We start from the raw sequence: 17,931 nt of genomic DNA, 5'->3' as shown, positions 1-17,931 counted from the left end.
TTCAGTATATAATAACAACTGACCTCAGTATTGCTGCTAGTGGACAGAAGTGAGCGTCACTGACTCATATCAGACTCCTTCTTTACAGTTTTACTAAATGTGGACACCAGCTAAGCTAAACGGCTGACTGACAACAAAGATGTATTCTGCTTGAACCATGTCACAGCATCCACTTATTAATTAGTGAGAAGAACTTAACATATGATTAATGATAGAAATCACAGTTTTTGTGTTTTTCTTTCCCCAATCTGATGCTGACCCTTAATGGACCTTAAATTAATGGCCTCGTGGTAGCAGTGCTCTAAGTCTGAAAACAAATGTTTTACTAGATTAATATCACAGTGACATTGTGACACTGTAGCTAGTTATAGATTTAGGCCATGGCTTTTATGCTCAAGGTGGATTTAAGGCTGCTGATGATACCATTTATGAATCATCTGATTTAAAGGGGAAAAAAACCCAATGACAACAATGAAAGTATTTGCATCTTGAAATGGATCCAGCACAATTTGTTGCAGGACTGCTGAAAGAATCTTGTACAGTCTTAGTTTTTTGTCTAAAGTTTCTGGATCCTGGAAAAAGTTGGAGCTGGAGAAGTGGAAATGTCAACATGATTTCCAAGAGCTGATGGATTACCAGAAGCAAAAAACTTTGGGGGATTTATGTAGCTAACCTGTTTATATGGGCTCAGGAAAACATGGCTCCAACTCCGCTCAGGCTTGGACACTGTGATTTTGCCAGCAGCTTGAAAATCAGAGATAAATTCTGATGGAATAGTTCAATGCTGGAAATTAAAAACCATCCGGCATGTCATATAACCCTGTGAGACATATTGAAGTGAAGGCCAAGAGGTATTTGGTTAGCTGCCACATCTGGGGCTTTCTGTTATGTGTCTGTTCACTACAAACAATTCCCAGTTTCTGGAAACAGCATTATCTACACTCTACTGTGAAATAGAAACAGTATTAAATTCATATTTCTATCTGTGCAAGGCATATTAAAGTGTTTCCATCACATGCAGCATATATACCTCATACTGTTGACAATTCATTGATAGAAGCAGTGAGACAGGAGGCCTGAACATCCTCATGCTGATTAGCTGAATTGATGTCAGGTGTGCCGCTGCAGCAGTCTGCAGGGCTGTTAGCTGGAAAGAGAAGAGATTTTTTTTCTTCTCCCCTCTTCTAGTCCACACAGCAGAAACAGATCTAAGCACCTGTGAAATGAGTAGCAGGTAATGTTTGTTTTGGCCTTTTCATTATAACTTCAAGCCAGAAAAAGTCAGGCACAGAGAGGCCACATAATACTTGAATCCTTGACTGGTGTTGGTTGTTTTGTTAAATCACAGTACTACTGATTTCAGAATACGTTCTGTGTTAGCGTTCATCCGTTCCCTGGCCCGTAAGAAGCCTTTGGAGCCAGCAGGTGAGCAGTCCAACTTCTGCCGATGCTTGACCAGCCTGGATCTGATTGGCCTGGGTGTTGGCGGCACGCTTGGAGCAGGGGTTTACGTGCTCTCAGGGGAGGTGGCGAGGGAAGTGGCTGGTCCTAGTATCGTCATCTCTTTCCTGGTTGCTGCAGTGGCTTCAGTCTTTGCAGGATTGTGCTACGCTGAGCTTTGTGCTCGTGTGCCAAAGATGGGCTCGGCCTACCTTTACAGCTATGTGACTATAGGAGAAGTGTGGGCATTTGTGACTGGCTGGAATCTGCTGCTGTCCTATCTCATTGGTAAGTGGAATTCAGGGGGCACTATACATCTTTACCATGTATTTGACAAAATACATAAATGCAGTATGCCAAGTGATGTAGTTGTGCATCAAATCCAGTTTTTGCAGTAGTTTATGGTAGAAAGTGTGAAAAAACAGACAAATGTTAAAGCTGACACTGCCTGAACTTATTTATTTTTATTTGATTCTATTTGTAGGGAGTTTGATCATATTTAATATAAAAAATTTGATATTTACTTCTTTACACAAGATGACCCTTAGTCTCAAATGTTTTGTAAAAGCTGATTTTATTCAGTTTTATTTGTATAGTGTCAAATCACAACAGTCACATTGAGGCCTTTTATATTGGTAAAGACCCTACAATAACAATTAATGGAGTTATCTTCCATGCCTTGTTTTTTGAACTTCTCCTTAGAAACATCTAGTATAGCCAAAGCCTGGACTGGAGCATTTGATGACCTGATACACAATGTTATGGCTAAGCATCTAGGGGAACACACACCAATGGACTCACCTGGCTTGGCTGAATACCCAGACTTCTTTGCTGCTGCGCTGATTATGTTGCTTGCTGGTGACATTTGCAATTTTGACATGAAGTATTATTTGTATCATAGATGGAAAAACATTCTTAAAGGTAAAGTACATCTGTTTATATCTTTCCCTCTGTTTTCAGGGGTGCTTGCATATGGTCTGAAGGAGTCTGCAATTGTGAATACTGTTTTTACAGCAGTAAATGTGACTGTGTTGATTTTTATCATCACTTCTGGCTTTATAAAAGGAGATCTCAAAAACTGGCACATCAGTAAAAAGACAGTTCTAAATGCAACTTGGGAAATTATGTAAGTTTTATTTATGCTAATTTTCATTCACATTCTGATAGATTTTTTTTTTTCGTGTACTGCAAAAGTCAGTTTTAGGTTTCAGTTTATATTTGAAAATTTTTACTATGCTGGACACAGTACTGTGAAAAAGTATTTACCCCCTTAGTGGTTTCATGTTTGTCACACCAGCATGTTTCAGATCATCAAACAAATTTTGATATTAGAGAAAGATAACAGGGACAATATGTACTACAATCAAGTTTTTACAATAACCGGTGATCTGTCTTGATCTGTGGAAGAATTTCAGCCGACTTTCCTTTGCAGAACTTAATTCAGCCTTCACACAGGGTTTCCAAGCATGAACTGCCTGATTTAATGTCATGCCACACATTTTGTAACTTCTATCTTGTTAGTCCACATAATATTTTTTTCAAAACTCTTGGAACTCTTGCTAGACTAATTACTACACACTTTTCTCATAGGCTTAGTTAGATGGTTAGCATTTTTCCCTTAAAATAAAATATTTGTTCAATATTAAATTTGTTTGATAGTTTAGGCTTGCCAATTCTTCCTTGTTTCTCAAGTTCTCCAGTTTCCTCTATTGTGTATTTATTTTTGGCATACTGGAGTTTAACATTGGCTCTGGTTCATTCCTTGCATGCCCTTTGCACACTTGGATGATTCATAGGTTGGTGTTAAGTGATCAACAAAACTCTGAAGATAGTCAGGTACGAGGAATAGACAGGAATTATTGAAAAAGCAACCAGTGTCCAAAGAAAAACTTTGAAAGACCTTCAAGAAGACAGGAGAACTATTTCTTTAAACAAAAACAAGATGCCCAGTCTTACTTTGGGAGCAAAGTATAAAGAAATGAGGGGTAATGGAGATCTAAAGAGCTTAGTAAGAAGAGGTAGCTTGAATGGGGTAATGGAGACTTTTACACAGTACTGTATATTCATAGCTGCCTGCCACCACGTGAGAATGCTTATCCCAAATGGTGAGGAGACTTGATCTAAATAGACAATCCGATTTATTTCATTCACAACTTTTTTCCCCCTCTTTGTGCTCTTTATAGTTTCATGGTATATTTAAGATTTCTCAAATTGCTCAGTCATATGTATAACTTTTATACAAGCAGAAAACCAATTTGTCTGATAGTATGTACATCATTAATGTGGATATTTCCATTGTGATATCATGTCATGAAACTACTGTTGCTTTTGTGCAGGAAACTTGAGCCGAATGAAACTGTTGACTTTGGTGTTGGCGGCTTTTTCCCCTTTGGTTTTGATGGAACTTTGGCCGGGGCAGCAACCTGTTTCTATGCTTTCTTTGGATTTGACTGCATTGTTGCTACTGGTACTCTTGAGTAGGATTAACTTTGTTACCTTTCATCTGGCCACAAACATTTTGCCCTGTGAGGTTGTTTATTATATTCCAGTCTGTAATGCACTATGTGGACAAAAGTACCGGGTCACATCTCTTAATTATTCAGTTTAGTTTGTGAAATTTCTTCCATCCAGGATATTCCACATTCAAATGTAAGTGGCATTGCAAAGTACAACCACAGTAACTTAGCTACAAATTGGCAGGAAATTTCTGAGTAAATTCTGAGTATGCCTATTCTTCTACCTGGTGGATTTTCAGAAAACATCAGGATATATGTTGTTGAAGCAAAGGAAAGAAAACAGCCTTTAAGTTCTGAAATAAATGCTTTCCAAGAGAAAACTGTTGTGTTGGGAAAATTCACTGTGAGCAGAAGCAACTTCCGGACTACAGAATACTCAATTTGCATGTTTGTAGAGTTAATAATAGTGATGTGGTTGCAGTGTGACGACACCCTACTTTTTACTCTATGAGCTGTTTTAAAATGGTTCCCTATGGGAGACAAACGGGGAGAAAGCTGTGCTTTGATGATATTTGTGAGATGATCGTAAATCCTATCTCAATGAGAATAGCACCGGATGAAATAGAACTACGATAGAGAGATGGGTATCAAAACATAGCTAGTGTGTGTGTGTGTGTGTGTGTGTGTGTGTGTGTGTACACACATGTATATTGAAAAAAATAAATAAATACAAATCCCTAGCAAAAGTTTAAGACCACTTGAAAGATGGCAAAAAATCATATTTTGCATGGTTGGATCTTAACAAGCTTCCAAGTAGAGCTTCAACATGCAACAAGAATAATAAAATAAAATTATAATAAAAATCACTCCACACACTTTGCTATCTGGAAATCTCGTGGACAAATCTAGTTTTGATGACTGCCAGGAGAATGTTGCCTCCATTGTACTAACTCTTAAGCTTTGGAGGTTGGATAAAGCTATAAGACTGTCTGTGTTTGGCCCAGGCGCTTAGTTCCAGGGAAGGGAAGTCTTTGTGGGAACAGTTTGGAAAAGGCCCTTCTCTGTTGCGGCGCCGTTTTAGGAGACCAACTCTATATTAATGCCTGTAGGCCTAGAATAGGATGTCATAAATTTCCTGTAGGTGTAATGTGCAAGTGACTCAGTACTTTTGTCAGTATAGTGTTTGTGCTTTTGTTGCAAAATAATCTGTTGGTCTGTTTATTTGATTGTTTTGGCTCATCTGTGTGTAGATCATTTCATTATTAGATTGTTTGCTGAATCAGGAAGTGTACGTCTAATTCATCTGCTTTTCTAGGAGAGGAGGTGCAGAACCCACAGAAAGCCATACCTCTTGGGATTGTGGTATCCCTGCTTATTTGCTTCGTGGCTTTTTTTGGCGTGTCGGCTTCCCTGACACTTATGATGCCCTACTATCTGCTTGACGCTCACAGTCCATTACCTGTGGCCTTTGAGTACATTGGCTGGGAGCCTGCAAAGTATGCTGTTGCTGTAGGATCCCTTTGTGCACTGTCAACAAGGTAATGATTTGTACACCTGTAAAACACTGAGTCAGTTCCAATTGCCAAATTCATTTACACAATTGTTAAAACTGCATGCTTAAATTTACTTTAGTGCTACAGAAATCTTTTCTTTCTTTTTGTTAAATTGTTGTGCACAATTGCCTGATTTACCTGAAGAAAAAAAAAGGTTCTTTGCCCCTCACTGGCATCAGGGGGTGTTGAAATTTGACCATTTTTCTAAAAGCAGCAAGGGCAATCTGTGATGATGTAGCCTGTAATGACTTCAAAGCAGTGGAATACTTGACCCCATTTGCTCAGGCTGACTAGTACTAATCATGATTAATATATTGCCTTGTAAGCTATACAGAGATTTGGTGTAGTATATATCGTATGTGAAACTAAATACATAGTATGCCAAGTTCCACACACACACATGATAAATAGAGCTAAGTAATGGACTGTTTAAATACTAGAATTTAAATCACAGAAACTGGAGAAGTTGTCGAACGAGATGCATGTTAATTCATTCACATGCACAAATGCCACAACTACCTGCGAAGTCAATTTCAATGACTGGAGTTACCAGAGGAATAGCAGACTGCTTAAGGCTGCAGCTCCATGAACATAATCTAATAAGCCATTATTTGGCTTATTAGTTGTCAAAAATGAAAATAATTCAACTTCAGTACAACATGATGATGGAAAATATCCAGAGTCCAGTACTAACCATCTTATAGGCAACAAAGTAAAAAGAATGGTAGAAAGAAGCTCTCCTTATTGTCAGAAATCATAGTTCAGCTCTTGTTATAAGTGGCTTTGCTTGTCTATCCTGTATGTGTTTGTGCTACCAAAGCCAAATAAACGGCATATAAAACTACATCTCATTCTTTGTTGTAGTTATGGCTCATCTGTGAAGTCTGTGATGTGCAACTTGCTGTACCTGTAATTTCACGTTTAAAATGCAGTTGATACGTCATTCACAGTTTGCTGGGAGTGATGTTGCCAATGCCACGGGTGCTGTATGCCATGGCCAGAGACGGCCTGCTCTTCAAGCCACTCAGCTACATGAGTTCCAGGCAAAGTCCTGTCTTGGCTACATTGTCCTCAGGAGCTGTGGCTGGTAAGGCAGCTCTTTTTAACCCCTAGCAAATAGGTTATTAACCAATTTCAACTTTTTTGGTGTTCACAAAATCAAAAACAGGTGCAGCAGAGGGGCAACAATATGTCAACACCCAAAACTGGAATTATTTTGTAGGTGGAGGCTACTGACATAAGCATTCAAATGGTTCCAACCAGTAAATCTAACATAGTGTCTTGATGCATGCTCAATTGTCCAGGTAAATAAATCTCCCACTGAAAACGTTACGTCCAGATGGACAGAATCAAACTTTTGGGACTAACATAGATTTTCTGTTACCTTCTCACTTTTTCTGAATTTGTAAAGCTGCTTTACACCCTCTTCTGCTTTATTCGTTTGAGGCTTTATCTTATTTAATGTTGTAGTTGTCATTGATGCCTCTAGTTCTGCACACAGGGTCTTTCTGTTGCTCCTTGACAAAATGTCAAAGCAAATTAGTGTCTAAACATTTTTTTTTTTTTTTTTTTTTTTTTTTTTTTTTTTTTTGCCTGTCCCGTTTGGCTCTTTTGCATCAGAATTGTTGTCTAAAGGCGAAGAAAGATGCCCAACGGATTTACTTTACCAAATTGACCATCCCAGCCTTGCCGTAATGGTCCATTTGATTCACCTTTTATTGTTTATTTTATTTTCACTTACTGAATACGGGACAGACTTGACTGGAGGAAAGAAGGGGAGAAAGAAAGAGGGAAAGAGAAACAGCTGAGAAGAGGGACGGGGGAGAAGGGCAAAAAACAAAAACCAACAGAATGGGCAGCTAAAAAAAAATGCATATATCAATCACCTGGAGTTGGCCGTCCGACTGGGGTCTGGAATGTGGGGCCTCCCTGCTGCTGCGGAGTCGGGACGGTCTGCCTCCCCCCACCGCAGGGAAAAGGGTAACACCACCTGGGTCTGGGTGCAGTTCCCCCCTCCAGGGGCAAGGGTACCTAGACCCGGTTCGTAGAGTACGCTTGGGGAGTGTGATCGTGTGTACAGCGTCTCTTTATGTCTGTCTCCACGTTGGTTGAGTGTGGAGTAAGTGCATATGAGAGCATGAGGGTGGGAATGGATGTTTGTATCTGTGTGTGCCTGTATGTCTGTGTCTATATGTCAGGTTGGGTATCAGACGCCACCTCTCTGGGGACATCTCAGGCCCTCCAAGGTTTGGAGGCCTATCTCCCCCCACCACCACTTCCCCTGCCAGTGGCGGACTCCCTCAGACATCGGTGCGTTGGTGGTTCTTTGTGTCCGGGGATGGGCGTCCAGGTACACACCGGCTCACTCCTTGGCGGCCGCTTATCGGGGCCTGGAGCCTGGGGCTCGCTTGGGCCCCTTCGGAGGTGGGGTGCCCCCGGCCTCTCGGCCTGGGGCTCGGTCACTCAGGCACAGCTGGGGGCCGGCGAGCTCATGGGCGCGTCACTGCAACTCCCCCTGGCTTCTGCTCCGCGGCTGCTGAGTGAGCCCTCATCTGGGACTCTCCTCAGCTCTTACTGGGACAGTGGCGCGGCTGCCCCTCTGTTGGTCTTCCTTGGTCTCTTGTGTTGTGTGCCCCCCCCCCCCCCCCCCCCCACACACACACACACCCTCTAGCAGATCATTACATGAAGGAACCTTTTAAAAAAACAAGCACATCCATGCTCACAGGTGTACACACGGGTGCTCACACCCACAAACTACACCCTTTTTGGCTCCTACCTCAAAGCACACTGTGTTCTGTTCATCTTATGTGCTGCACAATAATGTTTAATATTTAGTATTTACTGTCATATTCCCATATATCATTGTGATGCTGTTTATTCTATTACTCTTGTTCTCTTCTGCTTGTTTTCTTTTTTCTTTCTCAGCAGGTGATCCAGGTGATTGATATATGTGTCTAAACATTTTTGATAACCCATATGGAAAAGATATATATAAATCTTATAAAGTTTGTATCTGTCTTGTGTGAAACTTGTATGAAAAGCATATAAGTGTGAAAACAGATATAAGATCCCTTGAAAAATTATATAATGAAACTTGTATGTTTTGGATACTTACTAAAACAATGTATGAAAGTAATGCGAAAGTGGCCACTTTCATGAGTAAATCATGTAAGCCTTATATGATTTACTCATGAAAGTGGCCACTTTCATGAGTAATCACATATAAGTTTTTACTATTTCTTTTCTGTATGGGAAGTGTTAAATTGTAGACTTTTGTGTCATCTGTAGTTGGGTGTGTGTTGCTCTTTTTGCAGCTTTCATGGTCCTTTTATTTGACCTCAAGGCACTGGTGGACATGAGCTCTATTGGGACCATTTTTGCATACACTCTTGTTGCAGTATGCCTTCTTATATTAAGGTTAGTACTCAGCCTAACAAATTAACATATGCTACTGTTCACTAAAAAAACAATATATTCTTGTAAAAAAACCAAAACAAACTAGCCAGTAGAATAAAGATTGCAAATCAATTTGTACATGCATAGTGCTTTTATCCCCAGGTTAACTGAAAAATCTAAATTGCCCATAGGTGTGAATGAGAGTGCGAATGGTTGTCTGTCCCTGTGTGTTAGCCCTGCGACAGACTGGCGACCTGTCCAGGGTGTACCCCGCCTCTCGCCCTATGACAGCTGGGATAGGTTCCAGCATCCCCCGTGACCCTGAAAAGGATAAGCGGAAGCAAATGGGTGAATGGATGGATAGTGCTTTTATGCTTCGAGCACCCAAAGCCCATCCTGTCCAATATCTTTAGAATGGATCAACTACTGTTTTGACTTATCGTCTTGAGTTTAGTTAATAGATGATGTATCCTACATCACTGGAAGAACATTTACAGCATTTATACAATGCAAACTTTAAACTTGGTGCAAAATAGCATTGGGACAAAATGCTAAGTACATATATACAAATTAATTTATGTGAGCTCACAAACTTTAGGCAGAACTTCATGGTACTAATGATTTGCAAATCTAATACACCTTTATTTTAATCACATTAAAACACAGATAACCTATAAAATGTATACACTGATATTTAATGGTTTATGGTATTTTATTCATCCCAATCATTTGATTATATATGCATGTTGTACAATCATTCTATCCTGAAGAGAGAGCCGTTGAAAGTAACTGATATATAACCCCAGATTAACAAGATACACTCATGAGTAGGGATGGGTATCGTTTAGGTTTTATCCGATACCGGTGCCAAATCGGTACTTTTGAAACGGTGCCGGTGCTGAAACGGTGCTCAAACCGGTGCTTAAAGAATGGAGAACACAAAATTGGTCCAAAAACCTCATGTTCAGCTGGTTTTTGTTTTTGTTTTTTTGTAAAAAGATAACAATGTTAGCCTTTTCTGCAGCTATGGGGCATATATGGTATCACTCTTGGCTGGAAGCAGTGCTTAATCAATGGAAAAAAAAAAAAAACACAAACTTTGTCCAAAAACCTCTCATGTTTAACTGTTTTCCACTTTTTCTTTGGTCATTTTAGCCTTTTTGGCCAGGGTGAAGGGAGTATCTGCCATCAAACAAGAAGACAGCCGCATGTAACTACGATGATGTTTGCTAGTTCACCTTAAATGCATTAATGTAATGACGTGGTTAGTCTACTCAACGTAAATTACACACGAACAACATTAAGCTACTCACGCAGAGAAGAACAGCTGCTGCCATCAAATACGGCGCATTTCTCGGCTTTTAAAAAAAACGCTATGCGTCGCCAGGTGTTTCATCAGATTCGAGGTGTTGCCTCCTTTGCACAGTATCACTTTTTTTTTTTTTTTTTTTTTTTTTTTTTTTTTTGCGTCCCGTTTGGATCTTTAGCCATCAGAATTGTTGTCTTAAGGCCAAGAAAGATGCCAAGTGGATTTATTTTACCAAGTGGATCATCATGGCCTTGCCATATTGGTCCATTTGATTGACCTTTATTATAATTATGAATTTATTTTATTTTCAGTTGCTACAAACGGGACAGACATGACTGGGGGATAGGACAGGTAGAAAGAAAGAGAGGGAGAGAGAAAACCAAAGGGGAGAAGAGACGGTGAGAAGGGGGGGGAAGAAAGAGGAAAAAAAAAAAAGAAAAACAAACAAAACACCTGGGTCACCTGTATGGAGAAAAAAAACAGAAGAGAAAGCAAACAACAAAGAGCAACATAATAAAAAAAAAAAGGCACCATCACAATAAACTAGCTAGCAGTAGATATCAGTAGATACTAGATAATAAACGATATTGTGCAGCACGCAAGATAGACAGCGTACAATGTGCTTTGAGGCAGCAGCCAAGAAAGGTGTCTGTGAACACCCGTGTGTACACCTGTGTGGATCAGCATGCTTGTATTCCAAAGGTTTCTCCATGTAACGATCTGCTAGGGAGTGTGGGGAGCCATAGCCCCGTCCTCCAGGGTATGAAGCAGGTATGGAGGAGATCCAGGCCCCAGATCACAGTATCAGCTTAAAGCACTTGTTGCAGGCTGCTGAGTTTGCATATTTTGCTGTGAAGTAAAGCCAGACTTTTGAACACTTCACCTTGGGCATTTTTAATCTGTAGCTCTGCTCTAAAAGAACATACGTACCTGGACCCGCCTACTATCCTCGGAAACTTAGAAGGCTAGAATCTAAAGTGTATCACAGCTCAGGAAAAAAAAGCACCAAAATAAAGCACCGAAATGTGTGCTGCTTTTCGGTCTGGTTACTACAGTTTATGTCAGAACCGGTGCCATCATGGCACCGGACACCGGTACCCATCCCTACTCATGAGTGTATGTACAGCTTTTTTTTTTTTTTTTTTTTTTTTTTTTTTTTTTTTTTGAGCACGACACATGCTTTTCAGCAAGATGTTGTTTTTTTTTTTTTTAATCAAGATGATGCTTAACTGCAGCTATTGCAACAACACAGATTCATAGTACTAGTGTGCTGAAATGCCCACCATGCAGTCAACTTTGACATTAAAAATACAAGAAGAATGTGACCATGTTCCTCTTCCAAAAGTCAAGCAACTGTTATCTATAATTCCCAGGTGTTTTCCCAAATGCTCTGTTTACAACTGTGTACCGTTGTAAACAGGGCATTGTCCCGAATCTTGAGGTGTTGCTGCTATCAAATTCAAAATAAGCCTTTTTTTTTTTTTTTTTTTCATGAAAAGGTAAAATGTCTGTTTTAAACATTTGGCATGTGTATGTTCTACTGCAAATGACTTGGTCAAACAAGAGTTCCAGATTAGATGTAAGCCTGACTGTTTTTGTTTGTTTGTTTCAGGTACAAAGATAATGCTGGTTTTGTCCTCAGACTGGAGCCATTCTCAATAAGGGATGTGCTCAGGCCTCCATTTCGAGCTACCCACCGCACCTCTAAAAATGTCACCATTCTCACCATCATTATCTGTGAGTCATCCTTTATCACCCCGCCACACACACCCCACCTGATTTGCTGAGGCTCCTGACAGCTGCTTCACTTTGATACTTTGTATCTTGAGCAGATACTGCTAACACTATTCATTAAAAATAATTTTTGCTATTAAGAATGCAGAAATGAAACAAAATCCTAGTATTATGTTTTCTGACAGCTCCGACCTCTCCCCAGTGTTCCTGGTAATCGTTTTAACCGTGCTCCTGTCTGAGGCCTTGTACTCACTCAGCAGACGGGAACTATGGAGCGTGCTCCTCGTCTCTGTCCTCGTGCTGACATTGGTCCTTGCCGTTGTTATCATCTGGAGGCAGCCACAGAGCAGGACTAAAGCTTCTTTCATGGTAAAGCAGATGGTGTTGGGCGCTTGGTTCCAAATGTAGGATTTCATGCTTCTTGAAAGTCTGCTTCTATTGATTTTCATTGAATACAGCTTATTTGGGGGTCAGTTGCTGGGCCTCACTAAGGGTCTGTTGCAGGGCACAGAAAGTTTATAGCAAATAAATGTACGGCATGTTTACTAAAGGGAGGGCAACCAGTGGGCAAATGCTGGCTGACATTTTTTTTCTTCTTCTTGTTAAACTCCAAAAAGAAGGAATAGTAAGGAGAGTACTGGTACTGTCTGTCCCTGCTTGAAAAAGAAAACACTTGGCCTTTTTACTTAGGAAAAACAATGAAAAAGTGTAACTTCTAAAGTCAAAATGACATGCATAAATCAGTCATGGGTTCATATCCTTCTGCAGGTTCCCTGTGTACCTGTAATTCCAGTTTTAAGTGTCTTCATTAATACCTACTTGATGGTTCAACTGGAAGGAGAAACCTGGGTCAGCTATGCTGTTTGGATGGCAATTGGTAAGAGCGTGCATTTTCAGCCATTTCAGGTAACTAGGATTGCTATCAAATGCTTTTATTCTTCCAGGTTTGCATCATTGTAGAGAGCATATAGATGTATTAAGGAATAAAGACAGTAAGTTCATGGCATGCTATCCCCTTTTCTCAGGTCTGATCGTATACTTTGGCTATGGAGTTCGTCATAGTGTCCAGAAACAAAGACTCCAAGAAGCTCATGATCAGCTTAGTAGCAATAACATAAGCAGTAATGTTGTGGATTGTGCTGCTTGATGCTGTGTTCCACAGCATATTTAAGATGATCAAGAAATCACCTTAAAATCCTATTTTGGAATTTTACCCTGACTAACATAAAGCTGGTATGTGTCCTTTGATGCATAATGTTTAGCTAACAACTGCCTGAACTAAATATTACCATGGCAACAAATGTTGCAGTTCTATGTTTTGGTTTGATCAGTCAATCTGTGTTATGCAATCTTGGCTATTGTTGTTTAATGTTAGTATTTCTGAGTTAATATTTCACTTTTTAAATATTGATGTATGTTTCTGAAGTTGGGGGGGGGAGTAAATTTGTTTAAAAAAATAAAAATAAAAAAGTAAACTAAATGTACCTAAATAAACTTGGTTCAAGTGAAGAAATTATGGTTTCCCGTTAGGTTATACTTAATTACTATTAATCTGTATTTTTATTTTGTCACTGTGGGAGTGCAGAAGAACCTGAAACACTTCATTTCCTCAGCACTTGGTACCATAATGGCTGATTAAAATAAAGTACACCTTACCTTTTATTTACAATGGCAGTAATTGTATTGAGGGTGTGGGGGGGGGGGATATCAAAAATGCTCTCAAGACGTTCTGCAAGGTTTTTCTTTGAGCCAAATTAAAATGACGACGTGTTCTGTGCACTCACGGTGCTAGACTAATCAAATTTCGATTGGAAAACTTTGGGACACCTTGAATACTCCAAAGACCAAACTGCTTTTCATTCATTCATGACATAATTTTCTTCACTATTCATTCCACCAGTGTGTGAATGAATAGTGGAATTGTACAGCGCTTTTCAAAGCGCTGTACAATTTATTATTATTATTATTATTATTATTATTATTATTATTATTATATTCCCTCTCTCTCATTTGTAGCTCTTAGTTATTACAAATACTTAATTGAAGTTGGTGGCAGTGGTGGCACAACCAGTTATTAGTTATGACCCATATTAGTGTAGCCTGAGACTGAGCAATCTATGAGGCCCTTTTATTATGCACACATATCGTCCCTTCATACACAAACGTCATGAAGTCACATGAATGTGGTCAAAAGTGTGCAGCTGATGGCAGGTCTATGGTATTCAGAAAAAGTCAGATTTATACATGTGAAGTTCTTCATGACGTTCTTCAGTTTTCTTACAAAGAATCTGTAAACGGCTTTAGAGCCACACATTCCTTCTTATACTGCTCTATAGCTGTTTATTGAGGTGAAACATTGGTGGTATGTTCGTGACTAACCGTGAATCACTTTTATTGCACTGTTCACGATTTTTATTTTATTTTATTTTTTTTAAAAACAAACAAAACATTTAAACCTACCGGGTAAAGAGTTGATTTGTGTTACCAGGTTGGGAGATGGTCTCTGTGTCATTAATACAAAATAACAGTGAAGTGAGCAAACCTGTGCCATCTGTTTAGTGGAAATGGGTGATGAACAGTGATCTTTTGTTATCCATCCACCACAGAACTTTTCAAGCATCAAACAAAACTTCAATACAGTAAAATGAAAATGTCAAAACTGTACATCCAAATTAAAATATTCACCGACTGTTACATGAAGCTTGGCTCATGAATTTATGCAACTGGCCCCGATATTCACTTTGTTTTCAGGAGTTCTTCCACCATTGACCACTGAGTGGAGTTGGCATAGCATTTTTTTGCTCTCCATACAGTTTATGAATTCAGCTTGCTGATATCAGGATTACCTGATAACTTGCACTGCACCCACTAATCTAAATCTCATCTACTTACTCCACAACTCCATAATACTGGTCAAAACTCTGTCACTAAGGCTTTGAAGTCCGAGTCTGAAAATAGAGGGTTGTGCCATAGGGGCTACAACAATCTTTACATACAGTCTATGGTATGTAGTGCTTTTTCAAGAAGCCGTTTTGAAGAAACTTCTTGGCCTCTGATGGGCCTTAAGTGTTCTAAATCCTTCCATCTGTACAGATTACCTGTCTGCTCCCAGATGCTATCCTCCGTCCGAAGGACCGTCATCTAGGAAAGGTCAATTAAATAATGTTGGAAGTGAAATACCTCCCATGACATTTGGACTTGAGAATGCTGTATGTACATAATATTACTGGCTGCTAATAACAATGCTGGTCTTTTGCGCTAACTGATGTCCTGTCATTGGTCCACATATTACTCATAATACTGATCCATTCAGATAGACAAAAACATAAAGTTTATACACTAATCTGTCTTATATTTTCCAGCTGGTGTGTTGTTGTTTTTTTTGGTTCTGCACTTTAAAACACCCTGCAGTCCTCCTGTCAGTCTCTGGGGCTCACCTGAGCAGCTGCCACCACCAACACTCAAAATGAGTCCATCAGGGGAGCACCGACACACACACTTGTGCAAACTTGCCTTATTAGCTGCTCCAGATTGGCCATCCTAAAGCCCAGATGTCTGTGACCTCCCACTGCCCCCTAAATGCAAAGCTATTGTGATTAAAGCATGATTGGCAGTGCTGGTTATTAATTCTAATCTGGGCCACATATGTGGGGTGGTGGGCAGAGGGCAGGCAGCAGTGTGTGCCAGGCTCACGCCAAACGGAGGCTAATTCAGTCTGACACGCTATCAGAGCAGACTCTCACACACACATGCGTGCGACATTCCCCCGATGTGCCGACACAGCTATAGGCAACACACATTTTTCCTCTAATGCGCAGGAGCGAGGAGAGAAGGTTATCCTTTAACAAGAAGCGCGTACACATTTCACAGCACTCCAACACAAAAGTGGCATTTCCCGAAAACCATTAAGGTGCTCTGTAACTTCAAGTACATCATTTGAAAGCAGAAACAGCATGTGTTTTGCAAATCATTTCCATCTCGAGACTCGTATAAAGGTCTTACATTTACCACTTAGAGGCAGAAACTAGAGTGAAGGGTTATTTTCAAAATATGTTTTCTTTCCTTCAAGGTAAAAGCCTCGAAGCAAATGATGTCTTGTCTGTATTACCAAGTCACTTCTCGGGTTAAGGTGTCATCTCTGTGGCTGCAGTCAGCCTGGAATTACTGCAGGAGTATTACAGGAGGAATGGACGGACTCTGGCTACTCATCATGGGGATACTGTTTTATTGTAGACTCTAATGAAAATAACAGCCAACGCATGGTGATTTAAATGTATGCAGGCTCATTTGCTAGGACTAACATCTCCTGTAATACTTGAAGTAACTTGGTAGTTGGCAAATGAAGCAATCTTTAAAAGATGTGAACAGGATTAACATTGACTATATTGGACACTGTTGTAACTCAATGTTTTTGAGGCCACAAACTACTAATTTGCAATTTAAAAAAAGGTTTTCTGCTGCAATGATGGCTCTATTCATCTAAATCGGAGGTGTGTGTGTAAAATCTAAGCGGATTGTAAGTAGAAGGACAGAGAGAAGGATGAGGTACTGTTGCTTTTCCTGTAGAGGGCATTGCTTTATCATGGAAGGGAAATGCATTCATGTTTTTGACACAGTTGGTTGAAAATGGCAGCAGAGAGGAACACTCTGTTTTTGAGGGCAGCTCAAATCAGCACATTTACATGTACAGACTGGCAGATTTGGTTTACAGTGCACAGTATGAATGAATGTATGGGTAAATGTAACTAGTACTTTGAGTCATAGCTGGACTGGCCATTGGGCATACCGGGCATTTGCCCGGTGGGCCGCTGGCGATTTTTTGTTTTTATGGGCCGATGTTTTTGTTTTTTTGTTTTTAGGAAGGGTATATATAATGAAAGGTGTTGGATTGGCCAATTGGTCATGATCGACTCTGGGCTGGACCAATTACAGCCGAGGAGGCTGAATGCACCCGCCCCCTTGTTTAGCAATCACGTGATTTTCGCGCATTGCATGCCGGGAACTCGTGGCAAAACAATCCAAGTACCGCATCAAATGCAAGCATTTGCAGCACCGCAAAACGTTCATTCTTCGATTCCAATAAATTCTTGTTTTTTCTTTGCCGCACAAAAAAGGTATGTACAAAACAAAAGGAGAACAATGCCGGTCCGTACAAAGACAGACTCGACGAAAAGACAAAGAAAAGATACGAGGAAAAAATCAAAGGTGTGAAAGGGTTACCCTTACGAGCACGCAGAGGGACAAAAGACGTTAGCGTGCTGCCCAACTTTCACCACGCTCAGATTTATAATTATACGGTTCTTGGAGTGAGTGCATACACTCATGAAGTTTAGTAACTTCAGGTCACTGCAACAAGCCCAGGTACAGTTTACCGACGGATGGGTACAGGACCTTGAAACGCACCGTGTAGAACGAAAGACCATCGTACGTATCATAAGTTTACCAGTCTCACAAATCGTCGTCATAAATACACATTCGTTAACCGTTTATTAATAGGACCTTTGAGCTCAACGGTAATTAATTAGTAGTGGAAATAATTTCTGGTTCATCACAGAAATGTAGCAGTGACAATAATATTGTATGCTGTAATCGTACTGGACAATTAGTGATACAAAACAACTGTTTTATCCTGTGAATAAAAGTATATGTTTTTGTCAATGTACCATGGTAATAACAGGAGTGAAACGCAATATTGTGTCAGGACAATTCACTATTTATGCACAATAAACAAAGGATCATAGCGCGACAATTTCTGTTCAGCGCCAGACTTGCTTGTAACCTATATCACCAATTATGTTAAGAAAAATGACGCATTAACGACTAAAAAACTCTGACCTTTGTGGGAATGCTTGGAGCAGACTAACATGTGAGCTGGAGTGTTCTGGGACGTTATATTTGGTATATCCAGACCATCTGTCGTCGGCTCTTACTTCGGAAACATGGCTTAAAAAAATTTCTCTTCAACGACGTAATCCGATAAAAAAAAAACGATCGGCTTCCCGTGGCTGTCATGCGACCGGCTGTTGCAGTTAATAATACA

At 40.0% G+C, this 17,931-nt stretch overlaps 1 protein-coding gene across 1 annotated transcript; it reads left to right on the top strand.

The window, feature by feature from the left end:
* Nucleotides 1–1,223: 1,223 nt before the first annotated feature.
* On the top strand, nucleotides 1,224–13,067 carry LOC146695965 (cationic amino acid transporter 2-like). Its single transcript, XM_085478467.1, has 12 exons — nucleotides 1,224–1,234; nucleotides 1,364–1,728; nucleotides 2,143–2,298; nucleotides 2,401–2,566; nucleotides 3,777–3,907; nucleotides 5,212–5,434; nucleotides 6,400–6,536; nucleotides 8,767–8,869; nucleotides 11,770–11,894; nucleotides 12,094–12,260; nucleotides 12,660–12,768; nucleotides 12,917–13,067. The coding sequence occupies exons 1-12, from the start codon at nucleotides 1,224–1,226 to the stop codon at nucleotides 13,036–13,038; spliced, it is 1,815 nt and encodes a 604-aa protein (XP_085334593.1). The 3' UTR covers nucleotides 13,039–13,067.
* Nucleotides 13,068–17,931: the final 4,864 nt, after the last annotated feature.

Source organism: Copadichromis virginalis, linkage group LG13 (assembly GCF_057382275.1).
Source record: "Copadichromis virginalis isolate Kocher_CV1m ecotype Utaka linkage group LG13, C_Virginalis_male_GT1.1, whole genome shotgun sequence".
Taxonomy (NCBI): domain Eukaryota; kingdom Metazoa; phylum Chordata; class Actinopteri; order Cichliformes; family Cichlidae; genus Copadichromis; species Copadichromis virginalis.
The sequence above is the reverse complement of the archived record's forward strand: the minus strand, read 5'-3'. Positions and strand labels throughout refer to the sequence as shown.

Coding starts and splice junctions, on each gene's coding strand:
- LOC146695965 (XM_085478467.1), top strand. Junction 1,729..2,142: donor GCTGCTGTCCTATCTCATTG/GTAAGTGGAATT, acceptor ACTTCTCCTTAG/AAACATCTAGTATAGCCAAA. Junction 2,299..2,400: donor GCTGATTATGTTGCTTGCTG/GTGACATTTGCA, acceptor CTCTGTTTTCAG/GGGTGCTTGCATATGGTCTG.